Consider the following 18,991-nt stretch of genomic DNA (forward strand, 5'->3'; position numbering starts at 1 on the left):
AAAAATAATTAAAAATACAATCAATTACAAAAAAATTAATTAAAAATACAATAAATTGTTTTATAATGAAAATAAAATTATTTTTTATTATTTTATAAAATAAAAAAAACGAATATTTTATTACGAATTATCTTGACTATTCAGTTAAGGATGGAGATGCATTTAGACATTTACTATTCACTAAAGACAATTACTGTTCATTTTAGGGGATTGGTTGCCTTAGCCCAGGGGAACCTAGTAACAGTGTAAGTGCTCCTAGAAGTTATACCAATATGGTAAAAATGTAATTGTAAATAGAAGTTTTTAAAATATTAAGAATTGTTATTAACACTCTAAAAGTTTCATTTTACCTTCTTTCTTTCTAATTATTATAAAAAGTTTGACAATTCCCAAAATATTTAGGGTTAATGTTTCCGCTAAGTTAACGAATTAGAATAAGTTATCAACATGGAAAAAGTGAAAAGAGGTCCTCGTCCAACTTCATCTCCAAGGTTAAAATGGAGGAGGGCATGGCGGAGAACGAAATATCACCACCGCACCCAATTCGCCCTCCCCCTTCTTCGCAAATCCCCATCTCACCGGAATCCATCTCATCAGCCGTCAAGGTCTTCCTCGACATCCTAATCCGGACCTCACCCCAGCAAATCGGCGCCGCCCTCGCCTCCACCGGAATCATCCCCAGTGCCGAAGTCGTCATCCAAGTCCTCAAACTCTCCTACGACTACCCCTTCTCCGCCGTAAAGTTCTTCCAATGGGCCGGGTTGGCCCACAAGCACTCGGCTCAGGCCTGGAACCTGATGGTCGACGTCCTCGGCCGCAACCGGCTTTTTGAGTCCATGTGGGACGCCATCCGCTCAATGCGACAAGAAAAAACCCTCTCCTTGCCCGCCTTCGCCGCCGCCTTCTCCAATTACTGCGCTGCCGGGAAGTTCAACGACGCCGTCATGACCTTTCAAGTCATGGACAAATACGACATCCCACAAGACGTTGTCGCCGCCAATACTCTCCTCAGCGCAATGTGCCGCGCAGACGGAGGCGTTGAGAGGGCTCTGGACTTCCTCGAGACCATGAAATCGAAGCCCGAATTCGGTCCGGATGGCGATTCGTTTGCCATTTTGCTTGAAGGACTGGAGAAGAAAGGGGAGGTGGCGAGGGCGAAGACTACGTTTGGGGAGATGGTGGTGAAGGTTGGGTGGGGACCGGAGAACGTGGCGGCTTACGACGCGTTTTTGGCGACGCTGGTGAATGGGGGACAAGCGGAGGAGGCTGTCAAATTCTTGACAGTGATGAAGAAGAATGGCTGCTTGCCAGGTTTGAGATTCTTTTCCAACGCTCTTGATACTCTAGTTAAGCGGAAGGATTCAACGAATGCGATTTCGATTTGGGATGTTATGGTTGGTAATGGATTAATGCCTAATTTGTCAATGTACAATGCATTGATTGGATTGTTGTGTGATTGCAATGAGATCGATGACGCGTTTAGGCTCCTTGATCAGATGGTTTTTCATGGTGCTTTTCCGGATTCTTTCACTTACAATGCGATCTTTAAGTGTTTGATTAAGAACAACAAGGTTCGTGAGGCCAGTAAGTTTTTTGTGGAGATGGTGAAGAATGAGTGGCTTCCGACGCATGCTAATTTTGCTGCGGCCATCACCATGTTTTTTGATGGGGACGACCCAGAAATGGGGGTTGAGCTTTGGAACTCTATGCTTGAAAGCAACGTCGAGCCTCTTGACGCCGCTGCCAATGCTTTGCTTTTGGGCCTTTGTAAATTAGATAGGTTGTCGGAGTTGAAGAGGAACGCTGATGATATGCTTGATAGAAGGATCAACATATATGAATCGACTATGGCGAGCTTGAAGAGTGCCTACTATAAGGATGGGAGAGGTGCAAGGGAGAAATATGATGGCTTGGCGAGGAGGTGGAAGACCTCACTGGTTCGGTAGAAATATTATTTTGATGTATATAGAAGTTATGTTCTTTTCGTTTTAGGCTTTCCTTGCATTGTATAATCACTGGTGAATAGTGCATATTTCGTTTTCCATAACAAGCTGATTTTGCTTTTGGTTGTCTAACCTCGTTTTTACTCTATCTTCTGGTTCCTTCCTTTTGTCTTTGTTTTCGATTTTGCTTTTCTTTTTCGACATATTCAGTTCAGTTTGATTTCGATTTCTTAGCGTTCAATCTTCAATGTGACTATTTCTACTTGTCATATTCTTTCTTATATTGAGTTCCTGATACGAAAGCTTTCTTGTTACGTGTTGTGGAGCTTTTATTTTGACAAAAGAATCACCAGGCTGGACATACATACTGAGGGTATTAGTTGCTCTCTTTACTGCATATTGGTGCTTCGTTCTTTTATGATTGTTGTTGGTCCTTTAAGCACCTTGTTGACAGTATCTATGCTTGACTTTTTCTAGATGGATTCTTATCCTTGTAGACTTGTAGGTTCCTGTCCTTAAACCGTAGATTGAGAGTAATTGCATGATGCATCTCTCCTTTTTCTTCTCTTTGATTTTTTTTTTTTTTAATGAGAAACGAGATTTTGTTAAAGATCTCAAACCTCAGTTCATGACTTAGTGAACCAGTGGTCCGCCAACCAAACGAAGCACTGCCAAAAAACAAGGGAAGTTTTGTTATGTTCCCTTTCCCTCCCACTTCCAACTTACCAGATGCTGCCGCTGATGCTATGCCTCACCAATGCATCACATCACCCCCTTCCCGTGCACAGTTGAGAGACACTTCTGCATACGCCTCTGCTGCCTGTGTGTTATATGGGTTGTGCAACTCAAAATCCTACTTCATGAGGCATAATGAGTAGATTAAACACTCCGTTCTTCTGCCTTTTTATTTATAACCCGTCATCAACAAGAATCTATTTCCTTTCGCACGTTGTTTGCGCATTTGCTTGTTTAGAATATGATTTGTTTTTCATCTTAAATCGTCATGCTGCGCATGATATTGTCCCAGTGCATTAGTTGATGTTATTCATATTTAAAGTCTGTTTTGAAACTTACATTCGTATATTGGCTGCCCCTGTGTATTCACTGCAGGAAGTCTCAGCAATGTACCTGACCATATACATCGTTTTCTTTTATTTTTCAGCAATTTGCTTGATATTTCATGTGTCAATTACAACCTACTACTTATCAACACACAATAAAGATGTCGTCGCTAAGTCATCGATATATAATCTAGATAACGTTGATATTTCATGTGCTCTCAGTTATGACCTAATTGTTATCAACATACAATATGCTACCCAGAAGTCTTTGGTATGCTACGGTAATCAACACCGAGCACCCACAGAGTAGACATCCACATGCTTGCTTAATCCATCTCAATTCCTTATAACTAGACGTTGCATCGACACATATCTATCAGTAGTTGACTCAGGTGCCTTGCGAAGTACAGAGATATGCAACGAGAGATAGCTACGAATCTCGACGACTCACTCATCCTCATACAAATATAGCTATTGGTAATGGTTTGTGACCGTAGTCTCTTGGTAAATGCATTCCGACTCTAATCAGGGCATGATCCTGATTTCCTAAAAGAGGAATTTGTTGGACTCTATTTTGGAAATTCTCCCAAATCGTGTCCTTCTGTTTAATTCTTTTTAGGTCTCTTTTAGTCTCTACGTTGTTCTGTTTAATTCACATTATAAATTGTAATCGGAATCGTTCAATTTTGTAATCTTCATTAAAAAAAAAATTATCCTTACAAAAAATCATTGGAAACAAAGATCATTTAATCATTCAAGTGTATGAAATAAATATACTTTATTAACGTTAAAAGATGGGAGGCTAACAAAGACCAGTAAGGTTGGTCCTTAGTGGGCTCGTAATTAAAACTATAATAACTTGACAACAAGGATTAAGCAGTTCACCCCTTACAACTGGGTGTGTTCATTGTAGTGCTCGTATATATTTGAAGATTGGTTACAAGAAATGCTCGGTAAGAGTCTAATCTTTTTTTTCTTTTCTCGTGTTCGACTGTTTATAAGAGGTGCTCATTCCCCTTATATTGTCACATCCCAGCCCGGGCCCCCACAACAACCCAGGCTCGACTCCACTGTAGCACCCATATTGTCCGCTTTGGGCCCCTACCACCCCCTCGCGGTTTTGTTTCTGGGAACTCACACGAGAACTTCCTAGTGGGTCACCTATTATGAAATTGCTCTTGTGCGCTACTCGCTTAACTTCGAAGTTCCTACAAAACCAAAAGCCAGTGAGCTCCCAAAAGGCCTCATGCTAGGTAGAGATGAGAATATACATATGAAGCTTACAGGATCCACTCCCATGGGCGATGTAAAGCTTTTCAAAACCATTTCAATTATCGAAGGTAATAACCCCTTGCCGTATAACTTGTATAATTTCCCAGAAATTAGAATACATATCTATAACACAACCATGCTCAGAATAGCAAAATCCACAGGTATACCATGCCAAAAATCTCAGTATAACGAATTAGGTAAACTAGGTGAAGTAAGTCAATGACAAGTAACATATCAGCCGGAGTCATCTAACATGACCTATATGGCTCAACCAATAGCTCAACAAGTATGCCTGCACACAAGTCGGAACCACCTAAAGTGGTATGTACGATAGGATTGGGTGTAAATAAATACGCTTAAGTGCTACGATCACGTGAAGACTGTGCGAATGATCGCGGGTCACCTACGAGTCGGAACCACCTATAGTGGTTTGTATGACAGGACTGTGCACTTAACTTGGATCCAAGGTGAGCGTATGGTGCGGGAGATGAACATCACGTGAATGACTGTGCCCTGACCACGGGCGGGAGCACTAACACCGGGGTGCAGGTTATGAGCTATAGATACATCTCAACATAATCATGCGACTCACATCCACAATCTATAAACTCACCTGGAACTTACCTGAGCGTCCGCAACGTCAAACATAAATAGGTGCAACTACTAAATGCATATTCTAAATATAAAACATTTGACATGGCATTTTAAAACACAAGTCCATTCAAACACGTTTTCTGGGAAAATACCAAGCAAATATATATACTGAAAACCAAAAGCCCACTCACATTTTCTGTTTTGCGCCCTTCCAGGTTTTGGGTAGGAGTGCTTGTTGGTGGCTTACGATGAATTGACGGCGGTTCTGACAGATTATCACTAATGTAGGATCACCTTTGGTATTGTATAATTAGTACTTGTCCTGCTGGACCGCACTTAGGCTACCTATACTCTGATTATGGTGTATCACACTTAAATATCGGGATTTGCACTTATATTTGCTTAGTGTAAATTAGTTATCTTGGTTCTTAGTTACTCGCATTTCTTTTTATCAATATCATTTCCGCACTGCGCACATGGCTACATCACTCTCACGTGACGCCCAGCACGCCTTGATTTTGGTTGGGGTGTGTCATATATAGGCCCTCAATGAGCCTCAAAAGCCCTGTGCTCAAGTATTCCACCACTTTTGCATATAATGAACCAAACATGTTGACATAGCTTGTTGGGTACTCCTCTGTTCTTCAGTTGACATGCAGTGGTGAAATGACATTCGTTCAGGCCCAATTGCATGGTTTCATGGACCAATGTGTACCGAGTGACTTGTTTGGCCCTATTGAATCAAAGGTACGCATCTCGAGCAGCAGGTGTGACAACCTTTTACGTCCCTTCATAGGCTGGATGGTGCCCACATGGCTTAGGGTTAGTGTCTAAGTAGGTCGGCTCTTGGGACTTCGTGCTATAATGTTGTCAATTTGCCAACTTGCCTAATACGGTCGGAAAATACTTTATAAGAAGGTGCTCGGCTTATTTGTTGAGAGTCAAACCATACCATTAAGCGGTCGTTTATAGTGCTCGAAGCTACTTCCTCCAGTTCTTTTAGGCTGGTCAATGGTCCCCTTGTCTTGGTCTTCTTCCTTCCTTGGGCCTTATTTGGACCTTTCTCAAGCTTGTATTATTTCATGAGTCCAAAAAGACCTAGTAGTAACACACTTACATGGTTACATCTCAAGATCCTATTTGATCTTCTACTTGAGCCTAACATTTTAACTCAAAAACCCTTGTAAGAGTATTTTCAAAAATTGATCTTAAGACGAATTTTAAATAGCTTTCTTGAAAACACTAACAATCCCACTCGGACTCAAAAACCGAAAAAACAAGAACACAAACCCAACCCTACAGAAATCGCGGGGCCGGGGGGGGGGGGGGGGGGGGGGGCGCGCCTGCGCCTGAAGGCCAAGTGAAAGAGAGGGGGTAGACGAACATTCGGAGTACGACGTCGTTCCTTGGGAAACCAGCCCAAAAAATGGAAAAATCAAATTGTGACCACAAGATCTGAGGGGACGGTTTGGATTACATGATCCGGACAAGTCCTGTTAAACAGGTACGGATAGGAGAATGGGTTCTTTCCAGTTGGTTCCGGGTCAAATAGAAATGGGTCGGTTTGTGTTATAAACCCTAAACCCTCAACCAAAAAAACGTGGTGTTGTAATCGTCTGCTGCTCCGCACCACATCCCCACTCCGTAATAGAGACGAGCCGCTGTCCGTCTCTCCCTACTCTCTCTCTTTCTCCGCCGCGGCCACCGCCAGCCGTACCTCCTGTCACGAGTTCCTCCCATCTAACTATCATCTCCAAACCACCACCGATTTAATCCCGAGGTATACACTTCTTGGTTTTTCATTTTTTTGTTTAAATTTTTATTTGTTTGATCGGTACAGGGTTTTGTATTTATAGTATTAATAGGAGAAATAACCTCAAAGAGATGATATTTTGTATTTGATTTCTGAGTATTTTTGGTTTTTTTTTGTTTTTTTTGTTTTTTAAGAATCACTATTTGGATTAATTATTGATGTTTTTTTTCTTGTATTTATTTATTTTTTGTTTGTTTATGCTTTCACTTTCTCAGAATCTCATTCTTTCCGGTTCCATGGCGTACGACGGAGGCAAACTCAAGTCGACCTCCATCAATGGTGTCAAGATGTACAGCGTTGCTTCCCAGCAACGCTCTCTCGCCACCTGGCTTAACCCTAAGAAGCGTCGAGCTCTTCGCAAAGACCAAAGTACGTTTTTTTTTTTACTTAGTTCTCGACTTCAGCTGCTAAGTTTTGGATTTGTAAAATGATTTGAACATTATGGTGGAATCTGTGATCAGTAATTGGATGCTATAGAGCACTATATGTTTGTTTTCTCTTGTTTTTTGAAATTTTATATGTGCTTTACAAATTGAACATTTAAAATTTGTCAGTTTGGGTCTTTGGATTATACCGAACGTTGTCTAATTTGCGTGTGAAGATTGAATCCCTGTTAAAGGGAAAAATAACAATTCTTATAGAAAGATCCTCTGTTAATGAAATGTTTAATGTTTATTATGTAAAATAAAACCTGTTTATAGTGATACTCTATGTGAGGATAACCTCTATTTAGTTATACACAATTTTGGTCCCAACTCGGGCCAATTATATATAGGAATAAACTCCACATTGTAATAAGTTATAATTTTCATAGGTCCCGTCTTAAGAAACTTGCTTCTACGTAGTGATAATTGTCAGTAAGACCTTCAACATGACCCTTCTACTTATCTTTCTAACCATACATACATACACGCACTAGCTAATTGAGATAAGGTGTTTCTTTTTTCCTAATGTCTATATCTTTAAAAGTTGACATACTTTACTATTATGTAGTACTTTGTATCCATAGAACTTTCTTTTTTGTTTTTGTGGACATCTTGGCCGCCCTTGTATTTTTAGTGTTTTGTGCAATTAAAATTTGTCTCAATTTCCAAAAAAAATTAAAATAGAGATGCTTTTAGCACCAATTTTACGTAATGAGAGACTTTTATTCACTGTTTATTTTCAGACTATATGCAAAGAGTGGACTTGATCCAGGATCTGAGGTTTGAAACTGCAACGACCAAAATCAAGGCAACTCCTGATGGAGAGTTTCTAATTGCAGCAGGTGCTTTTAAAGTTACTTTCTGTCGTGTTTGGTATGTAGTTTTATTTTCACAATCTAAAGGGAATTCTGCACAGAATGTGTGTTTGTGTGTATGTTCGCAAAATAGAGTTGCAAAATACTAACTTTTCTTAATTACGTTTTTTTACTATTGAAATCCAGGTATTTACCCACCACAAGTCAAAGTTTATGAGCTGAGGGAACTTTCACTCAAGTTTGAAAGGCACTTGGACTCAGAGATAATTGATTTTCAGGTAGTTTAGTTTCACCAATTGGATTCATATCTGATGTAACAATGGTATTTGAAATACTTTTTCATGGTCTATTGCCACTCTGTCTTTGGCTTGCGCCGGTTTTATCAGTATTTTATCATTCAAGTTCTCCTATCCTGTAAATATTTCTCAAATTTTTTATTATTGAATATTGTGCCATTGGTTGTTTCTTTAACCTGCCTTACTGCTTGCAATGTCAGTCAGTCGTTCTTGTTCATTTCTATGGAATCTGATGAACTTGAAAAAAAGAAATCAATTAATTGTTCTTACAAGAGTTTTGAGTTTTATTAACTAGTAATGAAAATTGTAAGTTTTATTGGGTATTCTTTCTTAAGCAACTTAAGAACACCATATGGGCTCAAACCCTACTATTTGATCCTTCAAGTGCAGCCCCTTTTCCCCCTTGGTTAAATACAGTTTCCTTTTAAATTGTTTTCTCCTTCTGAAATCCACAGTTATTCAAGTTTGTATAGTTTCTATGTAACAATGACAGTATTGTGCTGTTCTTGAGATGTTCACTTGATGTTTGAAATAATACTGGCCTAACCTTTACTTGCTCATTTAGGTTTTGGCCGATGATTATTCAAAGCTTGCGTTTTTGTGTGCTGACCGTTCTGTTTATCTACATGCGAAATATGGAAAGCATTACAGTTTGCGGATTCCAAGGTTTCCTTTTGTGCTTTGCTTATGGTTGTGGGCCATGCATGAAATGTTGTGTAAACCATGTATTTTCTTTGCCTTGCTTATGGTTTGTACTCTTGCAGATTCTGACAAAGTTTTTGTATTTAGATTAGTGTGTAGGTGCTTGTGTGCGTCTGCAAATATCTTGGTGAAATTTTTAACATAGAACACACCACAAAATAGAGTGCCCTTTATTGTATCACTCAAAATTTGAAATTTTGTAGTTTTCACTCCTTTATTATTCACATTGGAAAGTAAAGAAGATTAGCGTGGGCTTATAAGGAGTTGGGCTACTCCCCCATTTCCCGGATGTGGGATTTACTCTCTACAGTCATCATGTTAGCACCATTTCTATCATCTAATGAGTTGGAAAACCACCAACTCATGAAAGAAAGTCTACCCATATATTAAAAATATGAAAAATAAATGTAAAATAAATACATAAAAATTTTTGCATCTATTTTTTTTTTGGTTTTAAAACATAGTTTTGCATGTCTAGCATTTTTCCAAATATGTACTTTGTTTGTGCCCACTGCCCTCTTTATACGTAGATGAAAATTTTACCTCGACATTTCAAAAAATTTTCCTTGCAGAATAAGATAATCATACCAGTTATAAAGGTTTGGTATTCATTGTATAATGATTTTATTTAACTTGGGTGTACAGAATGGGAAGGGATCTTGCATATGATTGCTGGTCTTGTGACTTGCTTTGTGCTGCCTCTTCTCCAGAATTATACAGGATTAATTTGGAACAGGTTTCTTGCTTTAATAGACTCCTTTGAATTCCCTTTAATTTATAAAGTCTGTCGATAACAGTTTTGAATTGTTTGCAGGGGCGATTCCTCTCTTCCCTTAGCACACAATCGCCTGCACTAAATATAGTTTCTCGGAGGTGGCTTGTTGATCTTTGTTTTCTTTCTATTATAGGTTCATTATATTCTGTAGTTATCAGACACATGCTGGATACCCTTATATAGCTATATTGGTTATTTTTCCTTAGCTGTCTAGGTTAAGGATATTTTGTTTTGAAATTTCAGCAAGCTTCATGGTCTTGTTGCTTGTGGTGGTGAGGATGGTGCCGTGGAATGTTTTGACTTGAGAATGAAATCTTCAGCTGGCAGGATTAATGCTGTCGCACCCGCTGGTGACTTTGACCAGGTAAGAGGCTTTTTATATATTTGTTAGAGTAAGTACTCTTTTCTACAGACAGAAGTGTACTTGGTTTCTGCAATGGAGTCAATGTCCTGGATAAGTGTGGGATAGTTATGGAGTGCAACAGTGGTTTGAGCTAGTGTGGTTTTGACTCATGGTTATCAGTATAATTATGACATGGGAAAAGTCTAGTCAGATTGGCATGAGTAATTCCCTTTATCCAGAAACCATTTTCTTGAGTCCATCCTAGATGAATGGGTCAGGACACTGTCCAGCAAGCACAAAACAGACAAAAATGGACACTGTCCACTAAGCACAAAACAGAAGAATCCTCATACACCTCACTGTCATTCAAATTTCTCCTGAACCTTAAATTCCAATTCTTCCTCGAATTATATAATTAGATAAAGTAATTTGTTTCAATTCTAAGAATAGACATAGAAATGCATCTTTAATCACTTATTCACAAACTCTTGTGGGGCTAATATTCACAACTCTTGTGCAGGAAGCACTACGGCATTCTTTGCTATTTCCTCCTTTGTTTTATTTATATCATTCTGAACTTATTATTGTAAAAACCTGTTGAACCTTTGGCTTTTCAAAATGATATACCTTGTTTATATTTCATCTCTGCGGTGATTAATTTTTCACTCCAACCATTGGACAAGTCCACAAAGCAAGAAGTGTCCGTGTTCCGACAACCAAACGAATTGTAGAGGGATGGAAACTGAGATTGAGAGGCGAATCCCTCAACCATGTATCTTCCCAAAACATGATTCTTTCACCATTTCCGACAACAAAATGACAGTTCATAATAACTGAGTTGTAGCCATGGGTAAGGTCCTTCCATGGGCTACGACAAGTTCCGGTCAAAACAAAGTTGGAGTCCCACCCATTGGATGAAATGCCATATTTAATATTTATTACAGAATGCCGTAGTGCTTCCCGCACATAATGCAAACCTCCATAACCACTTAGCTAGAAGAGCTTTATTTCTAACCATCAAGTTTCCAACTGCCAAACCACCTCCAAATTTACTCTTGGAGGCCGTCTCCTAGTTTAAACCAAACCAAACCAAAATTCCCATTTGTAATTGGATTAAATGATTTGGTCGGTTAACGAGTCCAACGAACAGATGCGTGGCCGGGAAATAAAGTTTTCTGTTGCTCTCTATTCCACTTGCTAAGACATAGGCATTGGTGGTATTTTTATGTTTCTGCTGTTACTGCATTTTCTCTTCAACTTTGAATCAGACATGGCTGTCCTTAATCTGACTTCCTCCTGGATTTGCAGGAAGTCACTGCATTAGAGTTTGATGAAAAAACGGGTTTCCAATTGGCTGTTGGAAGCAGTGGTGGAAAGGTATTATGTCAATTTTCTTTTTACTAAAAAGTTATCCTATAATTTCACATTTTTGTGATGATATAGCTTCGATTTAATTTAATTATGCATGTTATCAGAAGTTGAGAACTGTGCCATATTTTTCATTGCTAACAATGCAATATCTACTGCAGTTTTCTTCAGTTGTGATTCAAAAAATGTAATTTGAACAATTGTTTGGTTCTGTATATCTGTATTTGTATGGGTAGGCTTGACAATCATATAATTGTTTAAGACAGCCACTTGTTTCCGTGACACGTAAGGACAAGGAAACTTGAGATAAACTAGTGGCTCTTGAAAGGGTGACCAGTACTCTTTCAAGTGAAAAACAAAAGCACTAACCAAGTTAGAAGCTAATCAGCACTGTTTGTCAAATTATCAACGATGTTTCATAAACCTTTCTCTTATTGACAAGTGAATTGTCTTCTTTTTGTCTGCACAAGGTGAACATATTTTTTTGTTTCTTAATATTGTAATCCTTGAGAGAGTGCATAATTATTTGTCCAAATCGATATGGTCTTGACGTGATGGGATGATGATTTTTCATTGGCAAAAACATTAGCATTGAAGAGAAAACGAGGTAATCATCTCTGATTAAAAAAGGTAATCAATATTCAAGATAAGAGATAACTTGCCAAGCATAAGGTAGGTATTGATTTTACATGGTAAAGTCTTTAGGTGTCAAATTACATCTTTAGAGTTCCTAAATATATTAATGTGGAACTTCAGTTTTCTGGATCCATGTACCAATCACTCTATAAAGGGGCTACTTTGTGATCTTTAAAAATAGTGTTAATGTGATTAATGGTGGTGTATGTGAGGCATATGTTTGGAGTAATGCTGGATTTTTTCTGATTTCTATGCTGGAAAAACTTTGGTGTGATGCCAAAGGCTGGAGTGAGTCAGGATCTCTTCTTATTGTCCTACATTGTAATCTGTGTCTGTATCCTAGTTTTGGCATCACCATTTCTTATTTTATTGCATATCTGGTTTCCATATTCGAGAAACATTGTTTGCTTTCCCATTAAGTTGTAAAGACCTGTCTGAGGCATGCCCAATGTTCAAAAAAGAATTCAACTTTCATTTACATTTTGGTTGCTATAGATTGAATCCAAATCCTTTCTCTCATATGTCCACAGAAATCTAATTTCGATCATGTGGTTGAATTTGCAGGTGTTCATCTATGACTTGCGCTCATCACATCCTATACAGGTTAAGGATCACATGTGAGTATTACCTCCTTCTGTTTTTTTTTATTTTAATTTTTTATTATTAGAACACCGAGGGAGTCTGAATTGTTTCTTTTTATAACTTGCTGTTGAAAACCCTGTCGTTGGTGTATAGGTATGGTAGCCCGATATTAGACATTAAATGGCATCAAACTCTAAACTCTGAGGGGCCAAAGTTGATTACCACTGATAATCATATTGTTAGAATATGGGATCCTGACACGGTAAGAAATTATATTTTAACACACATTATTTATTTATTTTTATTTTACGGCGTAGATGTTTTTATATTATGTTTGGGGTTGATGTTGGATTTTATAGTTTTGCTAAGTAGATTCCCATTGTCTGTAGGGTGAAGGCATGACCAGCATTGAGCCAACGGCTGGCACAATTAATGATATTTGTACATTCCCTGGCAGTGGGTTGATGTTGCTTGCTCTGGACTGCAGTCAGATTCCATCTTATTTTATACCTGAACTTGGACCTGCTCCGAATTGGTGTTCTTACCTGCAAAACCTTACTGTGGGTTTATTTTACATCTTTCCTACATTGATTTAGTTTCATCTCGTTTGAGGTCTTCAGTTATATTCTAATGTTCGAGTTCTTTTTTACAGGAGGAGCTAGAGGAGGGTGAACAGACTACCATTTATGATGATTTCAAATTTTTGACAAAAGAAGACCTCGAGAGGTTGAAGTTGACTGGTCTCATTGGGACCAGTCTACTTCGAGCTTACATGCATGGGTTTTTTATTGATTATCGGTTATATAGAAAGGTTAGCCTTCCTTTTGTAAGTATGTATTTTTTTAGCAATTGGTGCCATGATTGCTACAAGAAACAAAACAATTCGTATCATTCATTGTGTATAGCCTCCTCTGTCTTTCATTTACAGTTAGGTTGAAACATTTTTTAGGGAGAAGCGAATCCAGGGACAAATATGGAAAACATGAAAAGAGATCACACGGGCAAATTGTTGGTTATAGATATTATTTTGAAATGCATGTTTCGGGCAGTTAAAGGATTTAGTGAGCTAATGTGTTTAAGTTAGGGTTAGTGTTTAAATCTTGTGTCAGTAATAAATGCATATCTTCATAGTCATTGACGTTCTCCATGCTCGATTAGGGTATTTCTTTGATTACTTTTAGTTATTGTACAAAGTTTGCATTATTTTATAGTATATACATTCTGGCAGGCAAAAGCTTTGGCAGAGCCTTTTGATTATACTGAATACAGAGAACAGCGGAAACGAGAGATGCTAGATAAAGAACTTGCAGGAGAGCGAATTACGGTTAGCTATTCTCATCTATGATTATTAATTTTTGTATATATATGGTCTATTTAGACACGTGCCTGGCATTAATTTCTATGTATTCCAAGAAATTTTCTCTCTTGTGACCAAGGAAATCACAATATATAAGGATTTCTGATTCTGCATGTTAAAATTCTTCAAAGCTCTATATTATTTGCGTATACTATGTCTACATCCATTATTCCTTGAGGATGGTTTTTAATGAGAAGTTCGAAACTGGTATCCTCTACGGTTTGTGCTATTTTCTAGCTGCGATAAAACTTTTGCAACTTAACCTTTTTTGTGAGTCTTTCTTCAAAGTATTTCAACTAGGCATGACTTCCATTTTTTACTGCAGATTAAGAGGAAATTGCCCAAGGTCAATCGAACTCTTGCAAAGAGTATTCTTGATAATGAAGATGCAGAGAACGAAATTAATGTTGATGACAATGAGACTAAGAAGCCAGCCAAGAAAAAGAAGGCACTTGCTAGTGATATTCTCAAAGACGAGCGGTTTGGAAAAATGTTTGAAAATGAGGTAATATAATCTCAACCTGTCTCATGTAGAAAAAGAGCAAGTATTTAAAACAGAAGTTTGTTATCACAGTTCACCATCCTTCCTCTATAATTTTCTATACTAATTTCACCAAACTTTTACCTAATTGGTTTCTGCGTTTATATGATTGTAGCATAGAATGTGCTAGATTTTGTGGATCTATACATTTTACGTGTCAATGGCGACTTATAATGTGGGTCTGATGCTTGATAATATGTTAGACTTTGTGTTCTTCAATCGGTCACCTCTTTTCGCCATTGATGCACTATGTGCAGAGGCACAAGCAAAGTTTGATAGCCTTTTCTTTTTCCCCTCTTTTTTTTTTCGCCATTGATGCACCATGTGCAGATGCACAAGCAAAGTTTGATTGCCTTTTCTTCTTTTTTTTTTCCTTTCAATTTGTATGGGAACTAGACCTCTTATACGGCTATACCTATGGGTTTGGCTTTGTTGCATCCTGACTTGCACTGTTTTGTTCTGTTTAGTTTAGTGGACTGCTGGATATATTCTGTATAGCTCCATTTCTGTTTATGATGTCCTTTCATTTAAAAGAAAGAAAAAATTGATAAGAAGCTAGGGCCTACTTTTGCACCACGTTCATTAATTTTCTTGATCCCTAACAGTTATAATGCTTTCTATGAGATGTGTCCAGGATTTTGAAATTGATGAGTACTCGCAAGAGTATAGGGCTCTACACCCTATGCCTTCTACGAAGCAACCATCTTTGGTAGAGGAACATTTCAGACCTTCCATGGAGGATAATGATCCGGACTTGAGTGATTCTGATGCCTCAGCGACATCTTTGGATGAGCCTGGCCACGAAAACAGTAAACTGAGAATGAAGGGACGAACTCCAAGGTGAGGGTTTCTTGTTCTTTTGTTGACGTTCGCCATAACATTTATTTACTGATTACAGTACATCCAAGCTCCCTTGGTTTTGTGAAATCTAACCTCTTCTGTTTAGAACTCATTCTTTCCTGCCTTGTACAAGGGATTACACAATACCTTAGTGTTGGACATGGAGATTTTGCTTATAAAGTGGGTTTGAATCATACGAGTATTGGCTATGGTGTTAAAAATATCATAATGATCAGACACGGAGGAATTTAGCTAGTTTTGGTGGCTTAAACCCATGTCAAAAGTCATTAATCTGATTTATTTATTTTTTCTTAAGCTAACACTATCGATTTCTGTGTATTTTTGTGTGAGTTTGTGATTTGGAGTTTTCAATCTTGAACTTGAGTTATTAACTATCTGTTTGTTGAAAATTCTATAGATTGTATGAAGTTAAGGATGAGCGGCATGCAGAAGCATTCTTGAATCGCGAGTCTTTTGCAAACGAGGAATCACTTCCACTGGGGGAGAGGGTGGCAGCCCTCAGAGATGATCGGCGAGTTTCTGCCATCCCGAATGATGTTAAGCTTGGACCTGGAGGTTCGCGTGAGATTTCTTTTAGGGCTAGAAGCAACTCTAAGTACAAAGAGGATGAGGATGACGAACACCGTGGAAAGAGGAGGGGAGTTCAATCATTAGGACTAAAACCAAATGGGCCTGGATTTGGAGGCCGAGGAGGAAGAGGAGGCCGAGGAAGAGGAGGGAGAGGAGGGCATCGCGGAAGAGGAAGAAGAGGTGGCCGGTGAACATTTCAAGCATTGTATGAATGATTTTGTTTCTTGTTCGACCAAGGATGCACTCAACATTGAGCCATAGAGTTGTGCATTTATACAACTTTGCCATTCAGGGGACTTTATGATGTGCTACGGAATCTGTCGTTCTTTAACCCCAATTTTTACTGATTGCTGTTTCATTTTTGTTGTTCAGACCGTAGGGATCAGGGAGAATGCTGTTTACACAAATCAAAAATAAAAAAAAGTGGGCAAAGTTTTCGCTTTGCCACTCGAGCTTCTACAAGATTATAGTTAACTGTAGGTGGCACATTGATGGTTCTTACCTAAGTAAGTCATAAAAGCAGAAAAATCATGGCCCGATGGCAGCCTTCATCCCCCTGCTCTTTATAAAAATTAATTTACTATTGTGACAAAATATGAAAACTACGCAAGCGCTTGTGAGCGTGTTCCCTGTACTTTGAGTTTTTAAAACCTAACAAACTCTCGTGAATAATATTTTTATGAGAGTTCAAAATAAATAATAATTAATAATAATTAAGTACAAGTGTGAAAAATGTGAAAAAATATATAAATTGCATCCTCTATGCTTGGAAGATGGTCACAACAAGCAGTGGTAAATTTCGGGGAAAAGAGCGGAGCGTAAATTTAAAAGAGAATCAAAGAGCGGAGCGTAAATTTAAAAGAGAATCAACGGTTAAAATTTAAATCTATGATTTATGGAATTATAGTGGCAAATTTCGGTGTTGACTTCATCACAAAAATTCTAAAACTTGTCAATACAAGCATTTGTACACACACACACACACACACACATATATATATTATTTTATTTTTATTTTTATTTTTTTGTTTTTGTTTTTTCACACTTCTACATTAATTAAAAAATGCTTTTTAGTCAAAATGTTCATTGAGATTTGCATAACTCCTCACTTTGATCCTTGACATTTGAAATAAATAGAAGTGGTCATTGAGTTTGTCAACCATCAATCATTTTTGTCTTTTCCTGAAAAATCTCAAATAAATAAAGATAAAATGACAAAAATGTTAAAATCAATTTGGCCCATTGTTTATTAAATTGAAGGTATTTTTGTCATTTTGGTCCTTATTTAACACAATTTTATAGGAAATGACCAAAATGATTTATAGTAGACAAACTTAGGGACCACTTCTATTGATTTCAAATCTCAGGGACTAAAGTGAGGAGTTATGCAAATCTTAGGAACCATTTTGGTTAAAAAATCATTAAAAAACAATTAAAATACCTTACAACAACATAGTCCTTACCATTGGATTCTATCTCAATTGTATGATTATAATTTATATCTTTTATCTCGTTCTCTTATGTTTTCAAGTAATATTTATGCGATAATGTGATATGTAGATACTAATTTAGCATTATGTTTTCCATTTGATTATTTATTGATTTTAAAATTATTTTCTTTAACTGTAACGAGTCGGGTCATATTACCCGTTAATATTGATGGGTCGAATTTGGGTCGGATCATATTATTCGTTCATTTTAACGTGTATTACGCGACACAACTCGTTAAGATATTGGATATATCACAAAACGACATGAACATGAGAAACACGACACGAATGCCATGTGCAACTTAGATCTCTATCTAATTCTCCATTCTTTTACCTTCACTCAAAAAAAAAAAAAAAAAAAAAATTCTCCATTCTTTCACGAGATAGATCCAAGATAATTAAAGTGCTCATTCTTTGGCACTTCTGATCTCCAATATTCACCTCTATCTCATTTGGACCTCATTCCCACTGAACTTATACGCTGGTTTTGACCAACTTAGGTAAAGACTTTTATATTCCCACACTTCCCTAGATACCCTCCATAGTCGAGCGCTCTGACATGAACCCCAATTGATTCTCTGAGTCCCGTGTCTCTTGTCTCAATCTATACTTCCCAAAGCTTCAATGTATGACTCATTAACTTAATAATCATATAGTTCATGCAATTTTGTATGTCGCCTTTATTCTTGTAGATAGGAACCAGTGGACTTTTTGGCCACTCATTTGGCATCTTCTTCGTTTTCAAAATCTTATTGAAAATGTTTGTGAGCCATGCTATATCTTTCTCTCCCAAGACCTTCCACTCTTCAATGGGCATATTGCCAGGATCCACTGCTTTTCTATGCTTCATTTTTTTCAAAACTACAACCACTTACTCTTTCCTGATTTGGCAGTAGAATAAGTAATTTCTTCTCTCTTCCAAGTTCCTCAAGTAACCCAAAGAAGTACTCCCGTCGTGTCCTTCATTGAAAAGAGTACGAAAATAAGATCTCCATTTGTCTTTAGCCATTTCTCAGAAAATAGTACATTTCCTTTCTCATCCTTCATGCACCTTACTTGGTTCAAGTCTCTTGTCTTCCTTTCTCTTGCTCTAGCTAGTTTATATATATCAAACTCTCCTTTGGTATCGAATTGCTTATACATATCATCAAAAGTTACTAGCTTCGCTTCTCTCTCGACTTTTCTTTTTTCACTAGCTATCTTATACCTCTCACAACTTTCTCGGTATTATCCTTGTATAAGGCTTTACAACATTCCTTCTTAGCCTTAAAATTTTCTTATACCTCCTCCTTCCACCACCAAGATTGATTTTGACATGGAGCAAAACCCTTGGACTCTCCTAACACTCCTTTTGCAACTTTTCGAATACAACTAGCCATGGAATGTCACATTTGGCTAGCGTTCCTCTCGATATCCCAAACGCATTGGTGAGTACTTTCTCTTTGAAAGTGACTTGCTTTTTCCTTTTAGATTCCACCATCTAGTTCTGGGACAAGGTCTGGTTCTTCCTTTTATCTTTTTTTTCTATACAAATCTATTACCAACAA

General features: G+C 37.8%; 2 protein-coding genes across 2 annotated transcripts; both read left to right on the forward strand.

Annotated features, from left to right (window-relative positions):
* Positions 1-456: 456 nt before the first annotated feature.
* LOC137711349 (pentatricopeptide repeat-containing protein At1g77360, mitochondrial-like) lies at positions 457-2,434 on the forward strand. Its single transcript, XM_068450576.1, has one exon. The coding sequence runs from the start codon at positions 498-500 to the stop codon at positions 1,944-1,946; it is 1,449 nt and encodes a 482-aa protein (XP_068306677.1). The 5' UTR covers positions 457-497; the 3' UTR covers positions 1,947-2,434.
* A 3,862-nt stretch (positions 2,435-6,296) lies between these two features.
* Positions 6,297-16,416, forward strand: LOC137711090 (uncharacterized). The gene is made up of 17 exons (XM_068450293.1): positions 6,297-6,650; positions 6,899-7,052; positions 7,852-7,950; positions 8,110-8,201; positions 8,785-8,885; positions 9,567-9,657; positions 9,736-9,794; positions 9,940-10,060; positions 11,348-11,416; positions 12,608-12,660; positions 12,779-12,887; positions 13,015-13,185; positions 13,278-13,436; positions 13,854-13,949; positions 14,308-14,487; positions 15,158-15,363; positions 15,782-16,416. Exons 2-17 carry the CDS (start codon positions 6,920-6,922, stop codon positions 16,143-16,145), a joined length of 2,103 nt encoding a protein of 700 aa, XP_068306394.1. The 5' UTR covers positions 6,297-6,650; positions 6,899-6,919; the 3' UTR covers positions 16,146-16,416.
* The last annotated feature ends 2,575 nt before the right edge of the window (positions 16,417-18,991 follow it).

The sequence above is a fragment of the Pyrus communis genome, chromosome 12 (assembly GCF_963583255.1).
Source record: "Pyrus communis chromosome 12, drPyrComm1.1, whole genome shotgun sequence".
Lineage (NCBI taxonomy): Eukaryota > Viridiplantae > Streptophyta > Magnoliopsida > Rosales > Rosaceae > Pyrus > Pyrus communis.

Coding starts and splice junctions, on each gene's coding strand:
- LOC137711349 (XM_068450576.1), top strand. CDS start 498: ATGGAGGAGGGCATGGCGGAGAACGAAATATCACCACCGCACCCAATT.
- LOC137711090 (XM_068450293.1), top strand. CDS start 6,920: ATGGCGTACGACGGAGGCAAACTCAAGTCGACCTCCATCAATGGTGTC. Junction 10,061..11,347: donor CCGCTGGTGACTTTGACCAG/GTAAGAGGCTTT, acceptor CTGGATTTGCAG/GAAGTCACTGCATTAGAGTT. Junction 13,186..13,277: donor CTTACCTGCAAAACCTTACT/GTGGGTTTATTT, acceptor TCTTTTTTACAG/GAGGAGCTAGAGGAGGGTGA.